This window comes from Phyllosticta citriasiana (assembly GCF_038021145.1).
Source record: "Phyllosticta citriasiana strain CBS 120426 chromosome Unknown IWZ02scaffold_2, whole genome shotgun sequence".
In the NCBI taxonomy this organism is placed as follows: Eukaryota; Fungi; Ascomycota; class Dothideomycetes; order Botryosphaeriales; family Phyllostictaceae; genus Phyllosticta; species Phyllosticta citriasiana.
In genome coordinates this window covers 2,445,869-2,467,687 of record NW_027117279.1, presented here as the reverse complement: position 1 = coordinate 2,467,687, position 21,819 = coordinate 2,445,869, and the positions used below count along the sequence as shown (strand labels likewise).

The 21,819-nt window shown below is 54.8% G+C and overlaps 8 protein-coding genes across 8 annotated transcripts; 4 read left to right on the top strand and 4 right to left on the bottom strand.

The window, feature by feature from the left end:
- Positions 1 to 240: 240 nt before the first annotated feature.
- IWZ02DRAFT_430348 (uncharacterized protein) lies at positions 241 to 681 on the top strand (the record flags this gene model as incomplete). The annotated part of the gene is made up of 1 exon (XM_066766056.1): positions 241 to 681. One exon carries the CDS (start codon positions 241 to 243, stop codon positions 679 to 681), a length of 441 nt encoding a protein of 146 aa, XP_066626543.1.
- An 843-nt stretch (positions 682 to 1,524) lies between these two features.
- On the bottom strand, positions 1,525 to 5,509 carry IWZ02DRAFT_143040 (transcriptional activator spt7). Its single transcript, XM_066761790.1, has 5 exons — positions 3,913 to 5,509; positions 2,998 to 3,863; positions 2,488 to 2,952; positions 2,226 to 2,440; positions 1,525 to 2,176 (listed from the first exon to the last, which is right to left on the bottom strand). Exons 1-5 carry the CDS (start codon positions 5,276 to 5,278, stop codon positions 1,729 to 1,731), a joined length of 3,360 nt encoding a protein of 1,119 aa, XP_066626542.1. The 5' UTR covers positions 5,279 to 5,509; the 3' UTR covers positions 1,525 to 1,728.
- A 342-nt stretch (positions 5,510 to 5,851) lies between these two features.
- On the top strand, positions 5,852 to 6,730 carry IWZ02DRAFT_487790 (uncharacterized protein; the record flags this gene model as incomplete). The annotated part of the gene is made up of 4 exons (XM_066769403.1): positions 5,852 to 5,876; positions 5,930 to 6,045; positions 6,097 to 6,210; positions 6,266 to 6,730. The coding sequence occupies 4 exons, from the start codon at positions 5,852 to 5,854 to the stop codon at positions 6,728 to 6,730; spliced, it is 720 nt and encodes a 239-aa protein (XP_066626541.1).
- Positions 6,731 to 8,361: 1,631 nt separating this feature from the next.
- On the bottom strand, positions 8,362 to 12,440 carry IWZ02DRAFT_143009 (armadillo-type protein). Its single transcript, XM_066761789.1, has 5 exons — positions 12,002 to 12,440; positions 11,487 to 11,948; positions 10,961 to 11,392; positions 8,846 to 10,911; positions 8,362 to 8,775 (listed from the first exon to the last, which is right to left on the bottom strand). Exons 1-5 carry the CDS (start codon positions 12,182 to 12,184, stop codon positions 8,568 to 8,570), a joined length of 3,351 nt encoding a protein of 1,116 aa, XP_066626540.1. The 5' UTR covers positions 12,185 to 12,440; the 3' UTR covers positions 8,362 to 8,567.
- Positions 12,441 to 12,771: 331 nt separating this feature from the next.
- On the bottom strand, positions 12,772 to 14,598 carry IWZ02DRAFT_487788 (cytochrome P450; the record flags this gene model as incomplete). The annotated part of the gene is made up of 6 exons (XM_066769402.1): positions 12,772 to 12,842; positions 12,929 to 13,025; positions 13,084 to 13,382; positions 13,433 to 13,636; positions 13,701 to 14,333; positions 14,391 to 14,598. 6 exons carry the CDS (start codon positions 14,596 to 14,598, stop codon positions 12,772 to 12,774), a joined length of 1,512 nt encoding a protein of 503 aa, XP_066626539.1.
- Positions 14,599 to 15,181: 583 nt separating this feature from the next.
- IWZ02DRAFT_496888 (permease for cytosine/purines, uracil, thiamine, allantoin-domain-containing protein) lies at positions 15,182 to 17,920 on the top strand (the record flags this gene model as incomplete). Its single annotated transcript, XM_066770180.1, has 11 exons — positions 15,182 to 15,302; positions 15,427 to 15,451; positions 15,518 to 15,564; positions 15,635 to 15,759; positions 15,830 to 15,952; positions 16,025 to 16,126; positions 16,197 to 16,230; positions 16,286 to 16,369; positions 16,424 to 16,516; positions 16,568 to 16,707; positions 16,775 to 17,920. 11 exons carry the CDS (start codon positions 15,182 to 15,184, stop codon positions 17,657 to 17,659), a joined length of 1,779 nt encoding a protein of 592 aa, XP_066626538.1. The 3' UTR covers positions 17,660 to 17,920.
- IWZ02DRAFT_142919 (CBS and PB1 domain-containing protein) lies at positions 17,919 to 20,474 on the bottom strand. The gene is made up of 4 exons (XM_066761788.1): positions 20,207 to 20,474; positions 19,279 to 20,152; positions 19,137 to 19,231; positions 17,919 to 19,086 (listed from the first exon to the last, which is right to left on the bottom strand). Exons 1-4 carry the CDS (start codon positions 20,378 to 20,380, stop codon positions 18,235 to 18,237), a joined length of 1,995 nt encoding a protein of 664 aa, XP_066626537.1. The 5' UTR covers positions 20,381 to 20,474; the 3' UTR covers positions 17,919 to 18,234.
- A 434-nt stretch (positions 20,475 to 20,908) lies between these two features.
- On the top strand, positions 20,909 to 21,744 carry IWZ02DRAFT_443172 (40S ribosomal protein eS26). The gene is made up of 4 exons (XM_066767005.1): positions 20,909 to 20,985; positions 21,035 to 21,162; positions 21,269 to 21,371; positions 21,426 to 21,744. Exons 1-4 carry the CDS (start codon positions 20,963 to 20,965, stop codon positions 21,538 to 21,540), a joined length of 369 nt encoding a protein of 122 aa, XP_066626536.1. The 5' UTR covers positions 20,909 to 20,962; the 3' UTR covers positions 21,541 to 21,744.
- The last annotated feature ends 75 nt before the right edge of the window (positions 21,745 to 21,819 follow it).

Sequence of the window (21,819 nt, the reverse complement as noted above, 5' to 3'; positions counted from 1 at the left end):
CACTTAAAGCGTAATATTCCTTCTTCCTTTCTTTCTTCCTTCCTACCTTCCATCCCTCCACGAAACATCTACAACCACAACCTCAACACTCCCGGCTCCACGACTTGAGCAAAGGCAGCGGAAGGGACCAAGCAAAGAGAAGAGACGAGACGAGAGTAGTAAGAGAGTCAAGCATGTGTCAAGTCTCAAGCCAAGTTTGTATCATTCATTCAATCCAATTAATTCAACCATTCAACAACCATGATGCATCATCGATTGCGGGTATCTTCAACGAATCAACAACTGACTACCGTACGTGCTGATGCTGCTGCTGCTGCCGCTGCGCTGGCGCTTGCTTGCTTGCTTGCGTCAGGCGTAGAACCAGAGGCGCGCATTGCTCTGCTCTCCGTCTCACTCTCCCTGCCTCCCTCTGTGCAGCACCACCGTCACCACTACCTACCTCCTCCTCTCCATCTCCTTTCCTTATCAACCATACTGCTCGTTGACCTGCTGAGACGCTCTCGCCCATCCCCACAAACTCACTACCACACCCACGATCGCCCATCCCGCCCTCCGACCACCACTCCGGTCGCTATCCGTGGTCCGTGGTCCGTCATCATCGTCATCGTTCATCTGTTGTTGCTTGCTCGATCTAATGAAGGCGAAGAAGAAGAGGAAGAAGAAAATAAAAAGGGGGACTAAAGAGTAATCAAGCAAGAAAGTGTAAAAGCGGCAAACGACTAACTGGAAGCAGCGCAACGCAACGCCGGCGAAAGAACCAAAAAGAAGAAGAAGAAGAAGAAGAAGAAGAAAAAGAAGCTAATTTCCCAACAACGTCATCCGCCCAGACGCGCGCAAGCTCGCACGCATGAAGAAGAGGAAAAGGAAGCAGCCAAGCTCAAATGACCTACGCCAAAGCCAAAAAGCAATCCGGATTCCAAGAATTCCGGGTAAAAAAAGGCAGGTCGAGCCCCTGCACGAAGAAAGCAGATGACTGTCTGGCGAGTGAAAAGAAGGCCGAGGCACCACCCCACGACCGCCACCACCCGATGATGATGATGATGAACGGAGAGATGAGAGGGGCTGAGGAGGGTGGCAGTAGAGGGTCGAGGAAGGTGGAGGAGAAGATGATCATGAAGGCCGATCTATGAATCGAAAACACAGAGCCTGCTGTATGTACAGTGATGGTGAGGAGTGAGTGGGCGAAGCGATGGCGAGAAGGTGCCCGTGGACAATGACATTTGCGGCCTTGGTTGATTGATCCAAGCGTGCTCGTCTTTCTAGGTTGGAGGGTTGATAAAGGCCCGCCCAAATGGATTGATGAAGCTGACAAGCTTTGCATATATTGAGGGGAGAAGCACCCGTCAGTCGCCCAGTTGATTCGTCGCCTGGTAGAAGTGGAGTTGGCAAATGGTGGCCAGGATTAAATCAGTGTAGTTTGGGCAAGTGTTTGCCGGTATGAAGGCCAAAAATGCAGTCAAAGAAACGTGAATCGTACTGCTTGGCCAGACGGAGCAGCGACAATGCTGTTTGCTGCTTCTACCATATCGGAGTGTTAATTATAGGAGATCAACGGCGGCTGGACAGCCTAGTCTCTGAGACTCTTTTTGAGTTGAAAGTAATGTTCATCCAAACCAGTATCGAAGAAGTTTTCGTCTCTCTAAAGACTGAACCCTTGTCGGAGCCAGCAGCGATCAAGAACTTGAGTGAGTGGCATGCTGAGGCCAGAAAGTGGGGTAAGGAACAAGCTCATCCCGCGCCGTTAATACTCTCCGGGCTCATCATGCCAACGACACCACTGTCCTCCTTTTCGGGGTCCGGGATCGTGTCCTTGTTCTGCGGAGCCTCCAGCTTGACTTTGCCGATGGGAGTCTTGAGCGCTTTGACCGGGACGTGATTAGCATCCCCATGGCCGCCAGCTTCGTCGAGCTTTCTCTTCTTCTTGGCCATTTGTTGCTGCTCGCGAAGCGGTCGTTTTCTCGGCGAAGAAATTTTGCCTGTGGGTGGCAGACGTGGCTTGGGGAAGCGCTGCTTCGCAGGCAAATCTTCGTCTTCGACCAGTTGTTGGTCGTTGTTTGCGCGCAGCTTTTCCAGAAAGAAGGGCTGGACAAGACCAATCTGGTTGCGGATTGTTTGAATAGTAACGGATTCCCATGGTGCAGGATTCTCCCAGAGCTTGCCAACCGTAGATGTGGCACTGTTGAGTTGTTAGCAAGATGAATTGGATCCTGGGTCGAAAAATATACCTTGCGTTTTGCGCCTGGTGGAGGGAGTGCAGTCTGTTTTGCAACAAGTGGAATGGCACCGCAAAAGTAGGTAGATCTTTGTCGAGGCCCAGCTCTTTGAATCCAAAGAAATCCTCGCCGAGCTCATCGGCAAAGTCGCCACTGACAAACTGTTCACTGCCGTCGTTGAATGCACCCGCGCCGTCAGGTCCAGCATTGGGGTCGAGAGCGGGACGCTATAGGACGTAAGTGGATGGTTCGAGACGAGAGAGAATGGGCTTACCAAGAGCTCTGAATAGTGCGCCTTCATCCGCTCATGCATCACACCAAGGCGTGTTCCTAGCCGCTCAACGTCTTCCTTGACATACCCATCTAATGCCTCGAGATCGACTCCATTCTGGCGAAGGGCGTGAAGGATCGTCTCCTCATTGGTAAACCGCGGTTTCCACTTGGGACCATCACCGACCAGGACCGGCTCAGCTCTGACCTTGGGCGACTCTCGGTAGACATTGAATGTCCTGGTAATTTGCGTGAAGAAGTTGCTTGCAATGTCAGTCACCGACTCTAGAGCTGACGGTTGGAACTCTTCGAAGCCGGCGTGGTAGAAGATCTTGGCCACGCTCCTCTGCAGGGCAGCCCTGCAAGTCCACTGTGACATGACCGCGCCCTCTTCAGAGACGACGACAGGCTCAATGTCCTGTTCCTCAAAGGGTTGTGGGTCGTATTTTTGGAATTGGTTTTGGTAAGTCTGCCGAGGTCAGCACTGGGAGTTAGTTTGACTTAAAGCGCTTACCTGGCCCTGCAGCTGCATCTGCTTTACAATGCCAATCTTTGAGCAAATCTTGCGAGTGTCCTGCATCTGTCTCATGTTTGCGTCCATCCTACTGGTCAACTTGCTATGAGGAGCAGTAAAGTAGCCCTTGGGTAGCATTCGCATGAACTCTTCTCCTTGTTGGATCACTTGGCCTTCGGAATCTTCAACCCACTTAAGACGCTCATTCAGGTCTGGTATCGTCGACATGATGTCGTAGTAGTCGGGGACTTGTCTTTCTTCTTCTTCACCCTCAATTCCTTCGGCCAAAGTTTCGCCCGAAGCCTGAGGAACACCATTCTTGCCGTCACTGGCCTCGACGTCATCGTCGGATTGGCCATTGTTGAGCGCCTCCTTGTGCTGCTTCAACCAGCGACGCATCCCAGCTTTGGTACGGAGCAGAGCAGGCTCTTCGATGTTGAGATGATCATTACGAAAGAGTCTATGCCGCTCAGCAGCAATCATGGCTCTGTCCTTTTTGGTGACTTGTTTCCACGTCTTGAACTCGGCATCGTCCAGGTCAGGGTCCTCAGCCGGCGCCGCGCCAACCACCGAGCTTCCGGCATCAATGTCCGAGACGTCAGCCTGGCTAGCACTGGCGCCGTTAAGGCCTATTGGTGTCAGTGTTCCGGGGGGCGGTGGAGTTTGGAATCCGTTTTGATCAGTCGGAATATCAGAATCAGCGCGGAGGAACTCGGTGCGTGGGTTGGTAGCGGATCCAGGCGGGGGCTTCGTCTCTGCTCCAGGGGTACCTTCGGGACCAGCCGAAGGTGCTTTCCTTGATGCAGATGTCCCCTTGTTCCCTTTACTAGGAGCCTTGCGTCCGCGCGAGGCCATGATTGGTTCCTCTATTACAGTGCATTAGCGGAGAGCGGTAATCAAAACATTAAAACATACCGTCATCACTCTCCTCAACACCCTCCAAATCGGCATCAATGCTTTGCATCCTTCTCTCTTCTGCCTCTACCTCGGCACGATCTCGCACGACAATTTCAGGAATGAGTGGAACCAGCTTATCTGTTTCTTTCTTCATGTAGAGCGCCTTCTTGCGCAAAAAGTGAGAAGGGTCCGCGTTGTACTTTAGACAGTTAGACCATATCAGGTTGAGGTCATCGACGAATTCCTTCTTGGATCGGTATTGCAGCGACTTGAGCTTCTTGATCATGGTTCCAATGTCCATGGGCTGTTTGATGACTTGGTAGTAGTCGGGTGCGTCGCGCTTGTTGACGCGCTGCAGGAAGGGCGCAGCATGCTCGGTCATGGCCTTGAGCTCCATGAGGACCTTTTCAGCAGCCTCGTACAGCTCCTCCTGGCCGACCTTGTCTTCGCTCGCCCATTTGCTGCGGTTCTTGCGCACGTCACTCATGAGACTGCGCAATTGCGCATCTGACGCTCTGACCAAGTTGCGCTTTGCGTCGATGCGCGAAATCAAGTGCTTGAACGTCAAGCTCGAGGATCCCAAGTTGGCGCTGCTCAAAGAACCCTGTTGCTGTGCGCCCCGGGAGGCATTGTTTGCGCTGCTGCCAGGTTGACCAGACATTTCCGTTTCCACCTGACGATCCAACTCGTCCAGCTTTTGCTGCTCCAGCATGGCATCCCGGTCCGTCTCCAGTGTGTAGAAGAGAGTATGAAAACTCTGGCGCGCAGCTTCCTCGGCGGCCGTCTTCTTCTCATTGAGCTCCTTGCGCACATCTTCTGAGGACTTTGCAGGGTCGGCGGAGGTGGATGCGGCGCGGTCGGATGAAGGTTTTGAGTGGAAAGGTGGCACCTGGAGGCTGTTGGCGCTTGCGCTAGACTTGTTTTGCAGCGGCGATTCGGCGACAGGGGCGCCATCATCATCATCGTCTTCGTCGTCGTCGTCGTCGTCGTCGTCGCCGTAGTCGTCTTCGATGATGCGGGCGGGCTTCTTGGGTTGCGGAGCGGGGCGCGCTTTGGGATCGGCGCGGTCAAGTTGCGGCGCGACAGCAACATCATCATGGCCATTGAAGGAGGAACAAGAGTCCAGAGGCGCGCCGCTCAAAAGCGCAGCCAGACGAGCCTCTGACCTTGCAAAGTGTTCCCTGAACTGAGCGTCCCTGGGGTCATCGTCGCCCATTATCACGTCTCCGTCGTCAGCGGGGGGCGGGGCGGAGGCCGAGTGGAGGTGGTCGTCTGGGTTCATGGGGTGATTGCGGAGTTTGGTCTGGGGAGTATGGAGGGCCGAGTTGCGATGGGCGCCATAGCTGGGATGTCGTATGGGCGGGCGTTGGTGGACGATGTTCATGATAGGATCCGCGCTCGTTCCGACGTTAGGTCTTGGCAACACCTCCTCGACCAGCGCCGGGTTCGTCAGTCCCCTGTTCCACGGTCAACGGGCGCGTCGACGAGGAGGTTATGGGCATTAGAGGGACGGCCGGGCCGACTGGTGATGGATGAGAGGCGAAATTTGATGAAAAGGTGATGCGGGGGCGGGTCTCGGTGATGCAAAGGGAGTCGCGCGTGCCGTGGAGGTCTGGTCGGTCAGAGCGACTGGACGGGCGCGCGGCTGGAGGTGGGTGGCAGTGGGTGCTGAGCCGGCCGCCCTGACCGCCCTGGCACCACGGCAGCTGCCAGCCCAAAATACCGCCGGCAGAACTCGGTCCCTTCGGTTGACCGCCCTGCTACCATCGGATCCATCATGCGCCAGGCCAGCACAGCTGCCACCACCACCAACACCATCGCCATCTCTGGCAACACCCACGCTCGCACCTCGTCCCGCCCCACCACTCGACAATCTCCTCGCTACCACCCGCCGCCTCACATGCTCCACCCGCGATAGTCCTACCTCCAACTCCTCCACACTCCACACTCCACACCCATGCGAATCCGCAAAGTTCCCGCAGGTACTCGCCGCCTGTCTCTTCCTCCCCTGCTCCACGGCTAACCACCACTCCAGGCGCCTTCGCCGCCTTCTGCCTCCTCGCTGCTGCAGGCGGCTTCGGCCGCCAACAAATCCCCTCGTACAAGCAGAGCGACAAGGCCTTACACTTCATCACCTTTTTCCTCATCACTGTACCATCTCGACCATCCCAAAACAACCAGCATGCGCTGATCGCCCTCTAGCTCTGCTTTTACTGGATAATCGAAACAAACCGACGTCGCGTCCTCCACCTTACGTTATTCGTCTGTCCGCTGCTGCTCGGTGTTGGCTCAGAGGTCGTCCAAGGTCTACTACCAGTACGCATATCGCTCTCTTGTCTTCCAGTCCTCCCATCTGACATGCAACTCCCAGAATGACCGCCAATTCGACCCGTGGGACATTCTCGCCAACGCCGTCGGCTCCCTCTCAGCCATCGCCTTGTGCAGCTGGTACCACAAACGCATGCTCGAGCGCCGGCGGCAAGCCAAGCTATACCACGCCGTTCCGGGCGAAGACAACGATGAAGTCGACCTCGAGCTGGGCGAAGGCACCAGCGGCAGCCGTCACGGACAAGAATCGGGCGTCATCCGCGAAGGCGGCGAGGGCGGCATGAGCGTTGAGGAAGAGCTCGACAACTGGGACGAGAACGCCGAAGACTGGGATGCCGATGAAGCCGACGGCGGCGGCGGCGGCGGCGCATCTACCGCAGGCGATGCTCCCAACAACAACAACAAGTCCAAGGGCGAGGCTGCCGAGGCGGCTGCGACGGCTGCGGCGGCCGGCGGCCACAACCACTCTGATTCCGGCGCACAAGCGACGAAGAAACGGGACGAGTGATGCTAATCTATGATTTCTTTTAAACTTTACCCACCCACCTCCAAATCACTTTGCTGGGGCAAAATACGGACTTATGATAAAAGTAACGCGCTGATACCTACCATCCTGCATCTCCAGCCTCAATTGAAAGAAAAAAAAAATATATCAAAAAGCGTGCGCACATTGGTCACAAAATGAAGCGTGATGACGCTGGGTGGCTGCGGCCCGGTCCGGCATCGGGAAGAGGAGACGTGCGGATTTGGGGGTAGACGGACGGACGGTGGGATCGGTAGGTGGGATGGGTTGCCTTGGCGCCCACCACCAGCGACCGACCGTCCGCAATCTTTGTACAGTCGATGCTCAGAGTGTGTACAGGACAAAGCGAAATGAAGTGAAGAAACGACCCAGTATCTAGAATAAGTACGTAGGCTGGCAATGAGTAGAGTGGGTGGTTGTGCTGTGCTGCCGTTTGTTTGCCCGTCTGTAGTATTACTAATTTCTATTTCTACCATTGCTGTGCTAAGGTAGCACTTTTGAGAGCACGTTTATGATGGTTGTCGGTATGATTGTGTTAGTGTTTTGAATGATGCAGTAGATGGATAGCAGAGTGAAGGGAGAAGCGATTATTGTTCTACTACCAGTACGGTAGTGAGGATGGAAACTTTATCGTTAGCAGAGGGAAGGGATAATCAATAACTAACAAACATGACAGGAAAAAGACGTAGACATTTCCTCTCCATTTTCTCAGCCAGCCATCTAGCTAGCCAGTGTCTCATCGTGGCACACGGAATAGCATAATCAACCATTCTTAGCATCTCCTTTTCATCATCATCGTCTTTCTACGTACATAGGTACCTGCGTGTCTGCTTGCTAGTCAACCAATCCATCAATCCATCAATCCATCAATCGGCCAACTCACTAGATAACAAGCCACCACCACAAACCCTTCTTCTCTCCCCCGCCATATTCTTTCTCATGTAGATCTACTACTACTCACCATCCACTCGCGCGCATCGCCCATCCAACCGCCATCCTCCGCTCTCAGCTCAATCGGGAAGTCGAGTCGAAGTTTCGAACAAGTCGAAGTCAAAAGGAAAAAGGAGAAATTTGAGTTCTGAAACGGATGGGTGAGTGATGTGCTGCCGTTCTGTGGTCATGGTACCACCCATTGAAAGAAAGAGACACGCATCAGAAGCGTAATGAGGAGATATCAAACAGAGAAAGAGAGAGGAATGGGGACAAGGAGGAAGGGCCCAAAGGGTGAGGGGCCGGCCGTATATGTATATGTGTGCGTCTTGTTTTTGGGGGTCGTGTCGTGTCGTGTGCTAAGATACTTGCGGTTTGGTGTGCATGCCAGCAGTCAAGAGAGGACGTGAGATTGGTTTGATTGATTTGATTTGATTTGATTGATTGATTGATGCGTAGAGTGCAGTGCGCAAAATACATGCGCGACCAAAAGTGCTTGCTTGCGTGCGTACGTGAGAAGATTGTTCTATTGTCGGGTGTTGGGTTGGTAGGCGTGCCAATGAGTATGGAGTATGGAGTGTGATGGTGCGGGTGTTGTGTGTTGAGTGTGTACGGATCGGTAGTGTAGAAGAAGGGGGGGAATCAAAGGAAAACAAAAGAGGTTCCACTACCATACAAGAGAAAAAAAAAATCCAGCGACGACGACGACGACGACCAAAAGCCTTCTTCATCATCATCATCAAAAAAGAGAAAGAGAGAAATGAAAAAAGACGTCCTCGGTTTTTTCCCCTGCCTCACTTCTCCGCGCACGCAACCTGTTCGTCGCGGCCCTCTGAATTTGCACTCACCTGGTGTTCTTCTTTTTCTTTCGTTCTTCCTGTCTGCATTTCACTTATCCAAAGAATGCCCGCACCGTATGCTGTGTCTCGGGCGTCAGCGTCGCAAGCAGCTGCCCTGCATCCAGGCCTGCCGTCTGCACCAATTGCTTGGTCGCCCTCACAATCTGATTGGCAATGTTGCCCTGCAACGTCTCGGCCTCGAGCGCCTGTGCCACATGCGTAAAGCATTGGGGTGCCTTGCCCATGACTGCCGCGTTGTTCCTGCGAAGACACGTTAGACAGAATTGATGGAGAGAGAGAGAGAGAGATAGAGAGAGGCGGAAAAACTTACTGGTCGATGAGCTGCGCAAGAAATGCGTAGGCATAGGGCGCGGCCTCTTCGTCGTTAACGATGGGCAGCGTGTCGACCCATGCGGCAACCACTTCCTGCACATTACCCACCTTGGAGTTGTTGAAATGCAGGATTTTGGCGATACTAGCGCAGGCATTTTCCGTTGCAAAGACGTCGTCATCCTCGCGTGCATTGGGTCGCTGGATGACCTCGAAAAGAGTCGGCAAGCATGCAGCCACAAAGTCTGACCACGCGTCGCCGCCCTTTTGTGCAGCAACACCGACGCCGTAAACGGCGGCCTGCCTGTTGGCAGCCACATCGTCACGCATGCCGTTGACGAGGGGTTGCATAATCTGTTGGTTGTAGTTCCACGATTGCGGGCCACAGAACTCGAGGACATCGTCAAGGATGCAAATCGCCCACTGTCTTTGAGTGGGGTCGGCGTTGTTGACAAAGGCGGCGTAAAATTTGACGAGGCGCTCCCAGTGTGGAAGGAAGGCAGGACCCATCATCTGAAAGACGACGTGGAAGGCCTTGTTCATGTCGGATAGCAGGGTCTGGTCGTCTTCGATGGCGAATGCCATTTCTTCTGACAGCTCTTCTCCGTCGTCGGCGTCGGCTTGATCCTCAAGACGAGCTGTAACACGCTGTTGGTAGTCGGTGAGGACAGATTCGACGCTCTCAATGAAGCGTGCCATGTGCTGGTCAGTCAAGCAGCCCTTGCCGAGACACTCGACGCACTCGTAAAAGCATTGGTACATCTCAGCCAAAGTGTCAATGGCAGGCTCAGTAGTAAGAACCTCCATGACCTTTTCGACCGTCTGGCTCCACAGCTGACCGAGGCGCGGTGACTGCTCGCCGTGCGCCTTCTTGTAGCAGTTCAACAGAGCCGGAACACACTTGGCAGACGCCACTCTGACGGGGTCATGGAAGAAGAATGCAAGACCGGGCAGAGCAATCTTTTCCATGATGGTGGCCACGTAGGGCTCGAAAGCGGCCTCCAAGACTTGAGCGTAAATGACAATGAGCTCAATGGCCATATGCTTGTCATCCAAGGTGCTGGTCTTGATGCCAATGACCTTGCCCTTGAGAGGAACGAGCTCCCAGCCCTCATCTTGTTCAACCTGTGCGACTTGATCGTCATCCTCGAGAAGCTGAATGTCAGCCTTAGCACTGGCGAGCTCCGTAAGTGGCGGGATCACAGCTTGGAGGTAGGGGACAAAGTCTTGGCCAAGAACCCGGCACATGCGGCCCCAGCAGTGCAGCAAGTAGGAGGCTTGAGGGTCGTCCGAGTCGGTGATACCCTGCTGGATGGTTCCGAGCAAGTTGACCAGAGCAATAGCATCCTGTCCCATCTTTTCTTTGCCGACAGCCAAAGCAATCAAGGTGGCGCACTCCATGGCCTTGGCGCGCAGTAGCCTGTACTCCCTCGACTGCTCCTCCTTGAGAACGTTGAACAAAAGCGGCATGAGGGTATCATAGTATCTGCCAAACGCCTGCTCGGCCGAGTCGGCGACTGTGGCAATGGTGGAAAGGGCCTGCTCCTGGACAAACCGCTTGGGACTTTGCAGGAGTTGAAGAAGGTGGCTCAACAAGGTGTCCAGGTATGGCTCGAGGACCTCCTTCTCGGCTTCTTCGCAAAAGTTGACGAGGGCGGCGGCTGCGTGGGCTTGCACGCGAGGCTCTGTGGATTCGAGGACCGGGATGATGTTGGGGAGAACGACCTGATGGTACTTTTCTTGCATCGTCGTCGCAAAGTCGGTGCTCATCTGGCCCAGAGCGTTGCAGCCCGCCCATCTGACGCGCGGGTGTACATCTTGGAGCGCTGGCAGCACCAAGTCAAGGACCTTGTCAAGCTCTCCAATCATCATGTCACGGCATCCCTCTGAAATGGCCGAAATGGCCATCAGCGCGGCATGCCTGTCGCGCCAAGCAGAGGACGTCATCATGCGGGGGAGCCAGTTGAAGGTGGGAAGCAGGATTGCAGAGCCACCGAGCTTGTTTGCCAAGCGATCCATGGTCTGTTCACCGGCGACGTGGTTCTCGTCGCTCTCGTCGAGGTCGAGCTGAAAAATTGTTAGCAACATCCAATGGCAAAAATCAGACACAACTCACATCCTCCATGGCATTCCACTCCTCGGCATCATCGTCGTCAATGCCGACGTCCGTCATGAGGGATAAGCATTGGGTCACCATGTCCGGAGTGTAGTTGGCATCCTTGCGGCACATTTGAGGGCTGGAGTCGGCAAAAGTAGCCATGAGCTCGAGAGCATTTTGGCGGGTCTTGTCCTCCAATTCCTTGTCCTGGATGACGGTGATGCTGAAGTTGACCAATGCATTAAAGACCGGCTTGAACATTTTCGGGGCAATTTCCGCCAAGTCGATCAGCGCAATCAGGGCATTGGACAGCTGTTGCGAGTCGCCAGCCTCCTTGATGGGCGGAAGGATGTTGAGAATTTCGCCGATGAGAGCATAGTATTTCTGCTGCGACTTTTTGTTGATGGACCGGAAAAAGGAAGAAAATGCCTCCATGGCGGCGATGCGGACCTGTGTCTCGTTAGCGCTAACGCCATCATGTGCTCGCTCGGCGACTGTCGTGTCTGCAACGAGCCACGCATCGCCAAGCTATCGTGGGCAATACCGAAATATTGTCATCTTTGAAACCTTGGGTAAAAGCTCCCAGGACGGTATCCTCGTGTTGCTTCTCAATGATTCCAGGCGTGGTAGCAAATATCCTAAAGGCGTTTTCGCGCTGTCCTGGCTCCGGCGATTGGCTTGCCTTGAACAGAGCTCCAAGGAGTTCTGGCCAGGCTTCGCCTATGTTACGACGTCCGTCAGGGTCCTGTTCCTTCATGGCTTGGGGTGATGTGAAAACATTACCCTCTTCCGTATATTGCCTAGCGAGCTCGGCGACAGCGTCGCCAATCTTGTTTCTCACGGCCGAACTCTGCTCGCCCTCGAGACACTGCAGCATCTTGGCACGGATGGCATTACGTTGCGGCTCCGGGAGTGTGAGGAAGAGTTCCTTGGTCTGTTCTGTAACGGGATCCTTCCGGTTCCTGACTGAAATGCGCCTGAAGAGCACCGAGGCGAATGAACGCGTCTGCGAGGCACAGGTCAGCGGGGCTACAAGTGTGTACCACCAACGAGACGTACGCCAGCGTCCTCTGCTAGTTGTATTTGCTCGGCAAGGCCCATGAGCAAGATCTCGGTCTGGGCATTGACCCAGTCATTGTTGAGGTTCTCCTCAGCCTGGGTGCGGGCGACATTGTCGGGCGACTGCAGACCAGACAGCAGCTGGGCCAGGGCCGAGTGGACCTCGGGCGGGAGCATCGACATGTTGGGACGGTCGGTGGTGAGGCTCTCAAAGAGAGCCTGGGAGCGAGGGTCGGGGTGGGGGGGGGAGGGTTTGGGCTTGCGCTGCCGCGCGCAACGGTCGCAGGCTGTGGGATTTCTGCAAGGGAGGGCGCGTAGAGGCGTGTGGAAGAGAGGATCAGATCGAGAGTGTGGTCGGCAGCCCGTGAGTTGCGAGGCGGGCAGGTGTTTGGGCAAGGTCGAGGTGCTGGGAAAAAAGTTCGTGGGGTCGCGCGGGCTGACTGGGAGCTGCCGCCAACCTAACCAACTAAGCCAACACCCACCTCAACTGCTAACTATCTTACCTAGGTACCCAGGCCGATGCTGGGGCACGACTACACAATCACGTGTCGCCTCACCGTCCGTTCGTCAGAGGTCACTGAAAAGGCTGATTGATTCCTCGTCTTCTGTCACAGTTCCTTCGGCTTGATTCGTCAATCTACCGCCGATACGCTATAGCTCTACCATTATCCATGCCTTTGCGACACCCAACCTCCAGCTTCCCCTGTTCGAAGTTCCAGCCTGGGCACTGCTCGAGACAGCACAAAGACGTCTCTTCTTCCATGTCCAGCTCAGATTCGAGGCGTCAGCTTGCACGCAAAGTCGTTTTCTGGCGTGTTTGCAGCCGTCATGCCAGGTGGGCCTGCAAAACCATCGTGAGCAACGCGTCAGCAGGTGGGGGGTGAGACTTGCCTCGATCAGACCCGTTTCCTGGGTGGATAATTCTACACACCTTGCCATCAAGGTCAATGATGTCGACAGACCGTTCCGGCTTGGGGCTCCGCAGTTCGAAGTCTGCGTCATCGAATTGTAGCCGCTCCGTGATCTATCGAGGGCGTAAATCAGCTCGACGTCGCCCGAGGCTCAACATCGTCTGTACGTACCATTGGCTCAGAGAAATCGAACGTCTGCACCATCCTCGTGGCTATCAGGCATAACTCGGCTATGGCGAAGTTTCTGCCTGGACACGGACTTCGTCCGCTGCCAAACGTCAGGTCATACTTCAGCAGATGTTCGCCCTCGCCGACAAATCGATGGCCTTTCCAAAATTTGGCATCTTCACCGTAAACCTGAACGTCCATCGCAGCCGACTGCCCCATCGAATGGAGAATGTCACCAGGAAGAAAAACATGGTCTCCCATCTCAGGCAGCGTTGTGGGCTTGATGACGGTCGCTGGAGTACCTGCTCTGCATTAGCCAATGATCCTTCATCGAAGACGGGCATAAGAATACCCGTGAAGACGTAGAGACGACATGTCTCAAACAAGGCCGAATACAAATGAGGTGTGAGCTTTAAGAACGGCGCGGTTCCGTCAACATCTCCTACCGCGTCGCACTCGGCGCGGACCGTCGCAAAGAGCTTCGGGGACTGGACCAGGTGAGTGAAGAGCCATCCAAGAGTCTCTGGCGTGTTTGCCAAAAATGCAATCATCATCACTGTTTCTCAAGTCAGAGACAGTTCCGGGGTTTTGGATTAGCGTGCGTAGTGTCATGCACTCACTGTTTAGGAATTTGGATCCAACATCAGGAGACGTCTTTGCTTCCTCAAAGACCCGAACGACGGCTTGCATCTCTTGCGATGCCGTGGCCACGCCACCCGCATTATACCACGAAAGCAATTGGTCAAAGAGCTGCCTGCGGGCTTTGACAGTCTGTCTCGCACCTGGCACAACAAGACTGGTCAACCACAGCGGAAGCGGCCAATTGAAACAATTGAACATCTCGTGCTGGCGCTCGGTAAAATTCTGCAAAATAACTCGTGTTTTGACATGATCTAGATCCGGCCCAAAAATACCGGTGCAATTAACGTTGTATCCGAGGCGATATAAAAGCGTGTGGAGGGAGACATGTTTGCCCTCTTTCCCAACGGCCGCCTCATACCGCTCGATCTCCCCGAATCCGATTCTTCTGACCGAGTCAAGGAGACTGCTCAGCTTGGACTTTGCAAGCTCCCTGTGGACTGTGGAGTCGGCGTTTCTTACGGTCTTCTTGTACTTGCTGTCCGTCGTCGGAATTTCCCACCCCGCAAGATGGAACCAGTCAAAGCCGGCGCGGTGGTCTATCTCCTGAATCGCGGACCGGCTGAAGACGTATTTGATGGCAGCGTGTTTACACAACCAGTAGTTGCGGTTTTCTGTCACGTGTTAGAACTTACAATCCGAAGCGCATGACCAGGGTTGCGGCGGCGAACTCGACCAGGGATCCTCTAGCCACAGGTATTTCCCTTCACCAGCTTCCCGACTGAACTTGATGTGTCCAGAACAGTATTTCTGCCACGTATCGAGCTTCCGGAGCCAGCTCGGCAGATGAGAAAGCCCAAAGATTAGGATTGATGTCACGAGCAGGCCCAACAGTTGCGACATCAGCGTTGCGATGTAGCGAGTCGACGTTGCTTCCATGTTGCCAGACAGGCCCAAGAAAACAATGAAGCTTTTGGAATTTCTACCTCGATCGCTTGAACGCTTCGGTATTTATCTCTGCCAGTGGCACAGTGGTGCAGAAGTGGTGTATGCATGCCAACGAAGTGCTCAACGTACGATACAACCCGCTGATAAAAGTTATCTCGTACACAATGACATAGCCGATTGGCCTCTTAAGTAGGGTCCTATACCTTCCAGACTTTAACCCCGCCATAGCCGCTCGACCCTGGATTTAGGATGAATATACCCAGCGCCAAGCTCATCCAGCACCCCTCAACCCGTGTCCCTCTTGGATAAGATGTCCACATGAGGCGGGAGACATTCCGAGCAATCCAATTGGGCACGACCTGCAACCATCTATAGGATTAAACACCTGGCTCTCTAGGATCACCCCTCCTACGCCCCAATTATCCCTCCGGGCAGCGCTATCGACCGTATCTGCTCATGGAGTTCACATATGCCCAATGTAGTTAGATAAGAGACGCCGTCGTTCACTAAGACTCGCTCTGATGCACTGTGCTTTTCTTTTTCTCCTTCACTGCTCTGTGTTTTCGTCGCCGCCATGGCTTCCTTCACATCTGCCATGAACTGGGACAGAGCGCAATGGAGGCAGACACTCAAGAGAATGGAGGTGCAACCTCCGAAGAGCGGGACGTTCAGAGTGGACCAATGGGTCAATCCTGGTGCGTCGAGTCGAATTCCTTCTCACGATGACGAGGCGAAGCTACTGCACCATCACATTGGCGACGAATGAGGACGACAGGAACACCATGTGCGTCAGAGTTGCATGCTGACCGGACCACGCAGACCTCGTGCCGATGGACAAGACTCGGTAAACCCATCTCCGCCACGCCCTTGAGGTTGCGGACTGTGGTGCAGCTTCTGACAGTCTCGCTAGACGTACTTGGGACTGGTGGAAGTACACGGTATACTGGATGACGGGAGGTGAGTTTGAGGACCCCACCAATCTCGACCAAAGTCTATTTGCGCCGCCAATCGCTCAACGATGCTACAGGTTTCGCCATTTACAACTACGCGACTGGCTCTGCTCTCATTGCATACGGTCTGAGTGCGAAGCAATGTCTCACCGCTGGACTCGTCTCCCCCATTGTGTTGGCACTGATGTGTGTCCTGTGTGGTGTAAGTTGCAACTCTACATCCGCGGAGATGCCATGGACTGAAGAGAAGCCAATTGATTGACGGCTTGCAGTGGCCTGGCGGAGCCCATCACATTACTTTCACGGTTACGTGTCGACTGGCCTGGGGCATGAGAGGAAGCTGGGTCGCCGTCTTCTTCCGCGTCATGCCAGGATTGATTTGGGATGGAATTGAGGTCCGTTTCCCTTGCCTCTTCTTCCAATGCTTCCATGGCTACAAGAACGCGAATGCTAATTGTCTCTCACAGGCTTTTTGGGGCGGCCAAGCAGTTGCTACCATGATTGGCACCTGGTCACTTTCTTGGGCTGAATGGGACTACCCCCTTGCCGACGGCACTCTGCAACTAAAGGTGTGTAGCGTCCAGACTCTCAATCGAGTCTATCAATTCAATTGACTAAATTGACACTTTCCAACTTCAGGACTTCATCGGCTTCGTCCTCTACTACGTCGTTTGTAAGGCCCTGCGCTCCATGGCTCTCAAGACTATGAAACCAACTGATCGCGACAGTCTTGCTCGTCATGTGGCTTCCTCCTGAGCGTCTCTACAAACCATTCTTGGTCTCTTGCGTCATGTTTGTTATGGTCGTAACTGGTAAGAACAATTCTCAACCTCAAATGTCTTTTGAAAATCCACTGACAACCACAGGAATCCTCATCTGGTCGGTCAACACTGCTGGCGGTGGCGGCCGTTACTTTGCCCGCGATTATGCACCTCCGTCACTGCTGGCTGGTTCGGTTGGTAAGTACAAGTCCTCTTGCCCCTGGGACAAAGTTGACATGAACAACCTAGGTTGGGCCATGGTATATGGCGCAACGAGCGTGCTTGGAAACTCCGCTGTCATCACTCTGGGTCAGTCTGACTGGTGCCGCTTCTCTCGAGACGGCAACAAAGTGCCCATGATCGCGCAGGCCATTGCATGCCCAATCTTCGTATGTACCCCTGACTCCATTTCAAGCTCCAACAAGACGGTCATTCTAATCCATCAACTTCTCGCAGATCTACCTCGCCTTCGTACTCGGCATCATATGCACGTCCGCAGCCGCCGACGTCCTCGGCGATGCCTACTGGCAGCCCTACCTCCTGCTCCGACACATCCAATCGCACTACAATAACTCCCCGCGGTCGCGGGCCGCCGTCTTCTTCGCCAGCGCCGCCTGCGCCTTCGCGCAAGTAACCGTCAACATCATCCTCAACAGCGTCGCCTCGGCCATGGACCTAGCCTGCTACAGCCCAAAATGGCTCAACATCCGGCGCGGAGCCTACCTCATCGCAGCCGTCGGCGTAGCCGTAAACCCCTGGAAACTCACCAGCAGCGCGGCAACCTTCATTGCGGTACTCTCCGGCTTCGGCACCTTCTACGGGCCCCTCTCAGGCATTCTGGTCGCCGACTACTGGGTAGTGCGGCGGCGCACGGTCAAGATGCGCGACCTGTACCTCGGCAACGAGCAGAGCATCTACTGGTACTGGAAAGGCTTCAACTGGCGAGCCTTCGCCTCCTTCATCCTGGCCATCTTCCCGGCCATGCCGGGCTACATCATGGGCTGCGCGGACCTGAACCGCACGCCCAACGGCTGGATGAAGCTGTCGCGGCTGGGCTTCATCACCGGCTTCTGCATCGCCATGGTCGTGTATCCCGCGTTCAGCTGGATTTCTCCCCCACCTGGTCTCGGTGAGGGAATGGATCATCATGATGAGGATCAGCTTGTTTTGCCCCAGGGTATCTTTCAGGATCGCCCTACGCAGGGCCAGTTTTCGACTGTCGTTGATGCCGATGTCATTCATGGTGTTGATGCCGTCGTGGATAAGTCGGGGAGTGATGATGGGTCGGCGGCTGGTGCGAAGGCGCCTATAACTAACGAGAAGGTGATGATGATTCCGTAGAGGGGAAGAGCGGCTCGCTTGGGCGGTTCGTGTTTAGTGGGTGTCGCTTTGGTCTGTCAGGGCAAATGAGATGGGCTGGATGGTTGGTCGTCGCGGCAGTGTTGGTGGTGGTGTGGCTTCGGCTAAGACGCTGTTTGATACCGCAAGGACAGAGACTAAAACAGTCCCTACCTCTCTTTCTCCTCTCTAACCCTTCTCTTTCTTGTTTTTCAACTTTTTTTACTTGACGAATCTAGTAGCACGATACCTATAGCACGCAGGACAGGTCGAGAGTAGCTCTTTGCGGTTTGAAGCCGGGCAAAGCTAGAATTGTTTCTCATCTTTCGCTGTGCCAGAATCCCATTCAACGGCGCGCGAATCAAGTGGAAAAAACCTCTGAAATTCGCTCCCTCGCCCTACCCGTCTACTTGTCCGCTTGCTGCCGCTTCGTTACGCTACACTACAGTACTAAATACATACACCAAAACCAATGCGCCTCAAGATAACGGCCGATTCCCATGCAGACAGCCTTCACCATGATATCGTCACTTGAAAAGAATCACGCTAACTATTCCATGTTCAAAGAGCAGAACGCTCTATTTGCCGCTGGCGCGGCCGAGCGCAAAAACGCCTACAATCACTACTGCAAGCGTCACGATGGCGCCGGGTAAGAGCAGCTCATTAGGCACGCCGGCAATGATTGATTCTTGAGCGGCGGCCTGTTGAGTCTTCTTGCGCCTGGGTTTCTCCATCTCCTCATCGCTGTCCTCGTAAGACACGCTTCTCCGCTCCCTGAGTACTGACTCGGGCGGCGTAGTGATCTTGGGGACGTCGGGTTGTGGGTTGGTGGTTGCAGGGATCGGTGGATGTTCGGGGTCATGGACGAAGAGGTCGACCTTGTCCCGGTGGCTCAGGTGGGCAAGGCTCACAGCCTCGATGAGGTCCCGAACTGTGGTGATGGACACGGTGTCGCCCTCATTATCAAGATAACTGAGGGCAAATCCAGAGGGACTCAGGTGGCCGTCTTCAACAGTGGGCGCTCCGCCAACTGCTTCGACTTCGCTACCGAGCTTGTCGACAACATGAGAAATGAATTCCTCGATGCCCGCCGACGGAACGACTTGCAGGCGGTGCGTGCGTCCACTGGGAGCCTTGAACTTAAAGGCAAACGGGACGTCTTCCAAGGTCATCGCAGCCGACGGTGCTACAGCCGAAGCCTCGGGGCTTTCAGCACCAACATGCGAGGCAGATTCATGGGGCATGACGCTTTCCCCACGCTCGAGGTGGCGGCCAACATCTGGGGAAACAACGTGGGATCTTGAAATGTCGGTGCGGGGATGGTGGCTGCCACCTTCGCCCGACATCATCGACTCGGTTTCGTGATCCAGAGAAAGCCAGAACTTGTTCCACGCAGGGCCTTCGTTGTCTCCAGTTTGCATGGTGTTGATCTAAAATTTTGTTAGAATCACGTCCTAGATCGGATGCTGAGGGGTTTTACCTGGTCCAACGTGGCATATGTTAGCCTGAGCACGTCCACCATACCGACAATCTCGCCAGCCTCGCTCATGACGGGCAGGTTAAGGTAATGTCCGTCTGGGAAGTGTTAGCTCATGTCATTTACAGAGTTCCGAAGCACTTGCCATGCATCTTGCGAAGAGCAGCTTGGATGCTCATGTCGATGGGAGCAAAGTCAGGGTGGGGCGTCATCACACGGACCACGCTGCAGGTAGAGGGGTCAAGACCAGCAGCAATGACGCGGAGAACAACATCCTTGCTGGTGAAGATACCAGTGATGGAGCCATTATCCTGCACCAGCAATGCGGTCGTGTGGTTCTCTCTCATGAGCTGGGCAGCTTCCTTGACTGAGGTCCTGACAGAGACAGTCGTCGGGGGCAGGCCGGACAAGACCGACTCCAGCGTGGGTCCCGACATTTTCGACCTGATGGCCTCGACGTACTGAATGACCTGCTGAGGCTGGCTAGATCCCAGCTCTGCTTGCACACCCTCCAGAGCATCGTAAAGCTTCCTGGACGAGCTGTACGCACGCTCCAGCTTCTCCATGGCTTCGTAAAAGCACTTGGTAATGTCGAGGACACCAGCAATGTCGTGGTTCTCGTCCATGACGGGCAAATGGCGGAAACCCTTGCGCACCATGAGATCCAGCGCGTCTGTCGCGCTGGTGTCCGTCTTTGCGCAAAGAGGGTTCTTGGTCATGATTTCAGAAATTGTAATGTCCCTAGCTCTGATTCCAGCACCAACGACGCGGAATGCGAGGTCCTTTGCCGTAAAGATACCCGCAATGCGCTCATCATTGTCGGTAACCAAGACGCAGTCCTCGCGCTTCGCTGCCATGAGCTGGGCGGCTTCTGCAACGGTAATGTGGGGCTTGATCTGGAGGGCCGAGCTGGGCTTCAGAGCAAGGACGGTTCCAGGGGGAGCTTTGCGCGAGGGACGGACGCGTCCCTGGGGGTTCCGCTTCTTGTTCAAGTCGAGCTCGATTTTCTTGCGAATTGCCTTGGCCGCGCATCAGTGGCAGCCCGATTGTTCAGGTTCCGAGTGCAAACATACCTCGTCGCGCTTCGACTGCTTGGCGCGACTGGCGCTCAAGCTGGCGCTTCCAGCATGACTTCCGACTTCACTGTGATTGTCCGCAGGCCTAGGAATGCCCGAAGGACCATTGAAGGAGGGGATATTTCCTCTCGGCTTCTGATTGGAGCGATGATAGGTGCCGGCAGCAGACATGGCGGCGACGACAGTCTACCGTGGTCAGCGAAGTCGAGTTTGTGGTCGAATTTGGCCTGTCGGAGACCACTCAGACGCGTATCGTGGCCGAGGGTAGAGTGAGACGAGGTTGTGCTGGATTGCAAGGTTGCTACGTGGGACAGGATTTCGCGCAAGAGGCTAGTAAAAGGCGCTGTCTGACTGGTGGAGATGTCGCAAACAGTCGATGACGGCGCTGGAGGGCAGAGAACGCGGCAAAAGAATCAACAAGCAGCAGTGCAGGGACTGGTGGAGTTACCTTACGGCACGGCAAGACGGCGTACAGCAAACTTGGGTAGGACTTGGCTGGGGTCACTGCGGCCAGAGAGACTTCACTGCAAGATCCCTGATGATCACATGGGAGGCTGCCCTGCGCTGAGGTCCGTCGCGCTTGCCCAGTTGGGCTCGGATTAAGAGTCGTCCCGTCCCCGACGGCCGAAGCTCGGGCCACGCACAAGCGAGACACACAATCCGGCCGCCGCAGCTGCAACCCCGGCGCTGCTTCACCAACGACGACATCCCCTCTGAATCTCTGAGCTTCTCCCCCCAGCAGATTCAGTCAAAATGGTCAAGAAGAGGGCTAACAAGTGTGTTTCCCCTCGCTTCTTTTGCGCTCAATAACTAACCCTGTCACAGCGGTCGCAACAAGAAGGGCCGCGGCCACGTCAAGCCCATCCGCTGCTCCAACTGCTCGCGATGCACCCCCAAGGACAAGGCGATCAAGAGATTCACCATCCGCAACATGGTCGAGTCTGCCGCCATCCGTACGTTCCCCGCGCATACTACAATTGAAGGGGCCGCCTTTCCGGTGGCAGGAGATTGAGAAGAACCTTGGCGGGAGAACGGAACGCTGATTCCTGTTTGTAATAGGTGATATCTCGGATGCCTCTGTCTTCCCCGAGTACACCGTCCCCAAGATGTACCTCAAGCTCCAGTACTGCGTCTCGTGCGCCATCCACGGCAAGATTGTGCGGTACGTATTAATTTGTCTTACGTGCTTGCCTGTCCCAGGCTGACGCAAACCCAGTGTCCGCTCCCGCGAGGGCCGCCGCAACCGCGCTCCCCCGCCCAGGATCCGGTACAACAAGGACGGCAAGAAGATCAACCCTCAGCAGGCCGCCAAGGCTGCTGGCGCCTCCTAAGCGCGCATCCGGATTCGAATTTTGAGAGTTAGGGGATCGTATTCGGGGTTGGGTTTAGGTTCTGAACAGGCTTGATGATGGCTTGATTCCTGAAAAAATGGGACCACTTTACGAAGTCATGGTGTTCAAGGACCGGGTCAAGGATCTACTCAAGTAGCATCAAAAACGACGATTTTGGCGCGACAGAAATGTCCGCCCCTACCAGCCACTTCCCCCGGCAGTACACGTGAAGCCCGCTTTTACATTGCGAGGCTCTATGCTGACTCTTTATGCTAACCA

Excerpts from the sequence above, each read along its gene's own strand:
- IWZ02DRAFT_143040 (XM_066761790.1), bottom strand. The coding sequence starts at position 5,278 with ATGAACATCGTCCACCAACGCCCGCCCATACGACATCCCAGCTATGGC. Across the intron at positions 3,864-3,912 it reads TGTTGAGGAGAGTGATGACG|AGGAACCAATCATGGCCTCG; the intron begins GTATGTTTTAAT and ends GCACTGTAATAG. Across the intron at positions 2,953-2,997 it reads AGATGCAGCTGCAGGGCCAG|ACTTACCAAAACCAATTCCA; the intron begins GTAAGCGCTTTA and ends TGACCTCGGCAG.
- IWZ02DRAFT_143009 (XM_066761789.1), bottom strand. The coding sequence starts at position 12,184 with ATGTCGATGCTCCCGCCCGAGGTCCACTCGGCCCTGGCCCAGCTGCTG. Across the intron at positions 11,393-11,486 it reads TCAAAGATGACAATATTTCG|GTCCGCATCGCCGCCATGGA; the intron begins GTATTGCCCACG and ends AACGAGACACAG. Across the intron at positions 8,776-8,845 it reads CTTGCGCAGCTCATCGACCA|GAACAACGCGGCAGTCATGG; the intron begins GTAAGTTTTTCC and ends GTGTCTTCGCAG.
- IWZ02DRAFT_142919 (XM_066761788.1), bottom strand. The coding sequence starts at position 20,380 with ATGTCTGCTGCCGGCACCTATCATCGCTCCAATCAGAAGCCGAGAGGA. Across the intron at positions 20,153-20,206 it reads AGCAGTCGAAGCGCGACGAG|GCAATTCGCAAGAAAATCGA; the intron begins GTATGTTTGCAC and ends TGCGCGGCCAAG. Across the intron at positions 19,087-19,136 it reads CATATGCCACGTTGGACCAG|ATCAACACCATGCAAACTGG; the intron begins GTAAAACCCCTC and ends ACAAAATTTTAG.
- IWZ02DRAFT_443172 (XM_066767005.1), top strand. The coding sequence starts at position 20,963 with ATGGTCAAGAAGAGGGCTAACAA. Across the intron at positions 20,986-21,034 it reads GTCAAGAAGAGGGCTAACAA|CGGTCGCAACAAGAAGGGCC; the intron begins GTGTGTTTCCCC and ends ACCCTGTCACAG. Across the intron at positions 21,372-21,425 it reads ATCCACGGCAAGATTGTGCG|TGTCCGCTCCCGCGAGGGCC; the intron begins GTACGTATTAAT and ends ACGCAAACCCAG.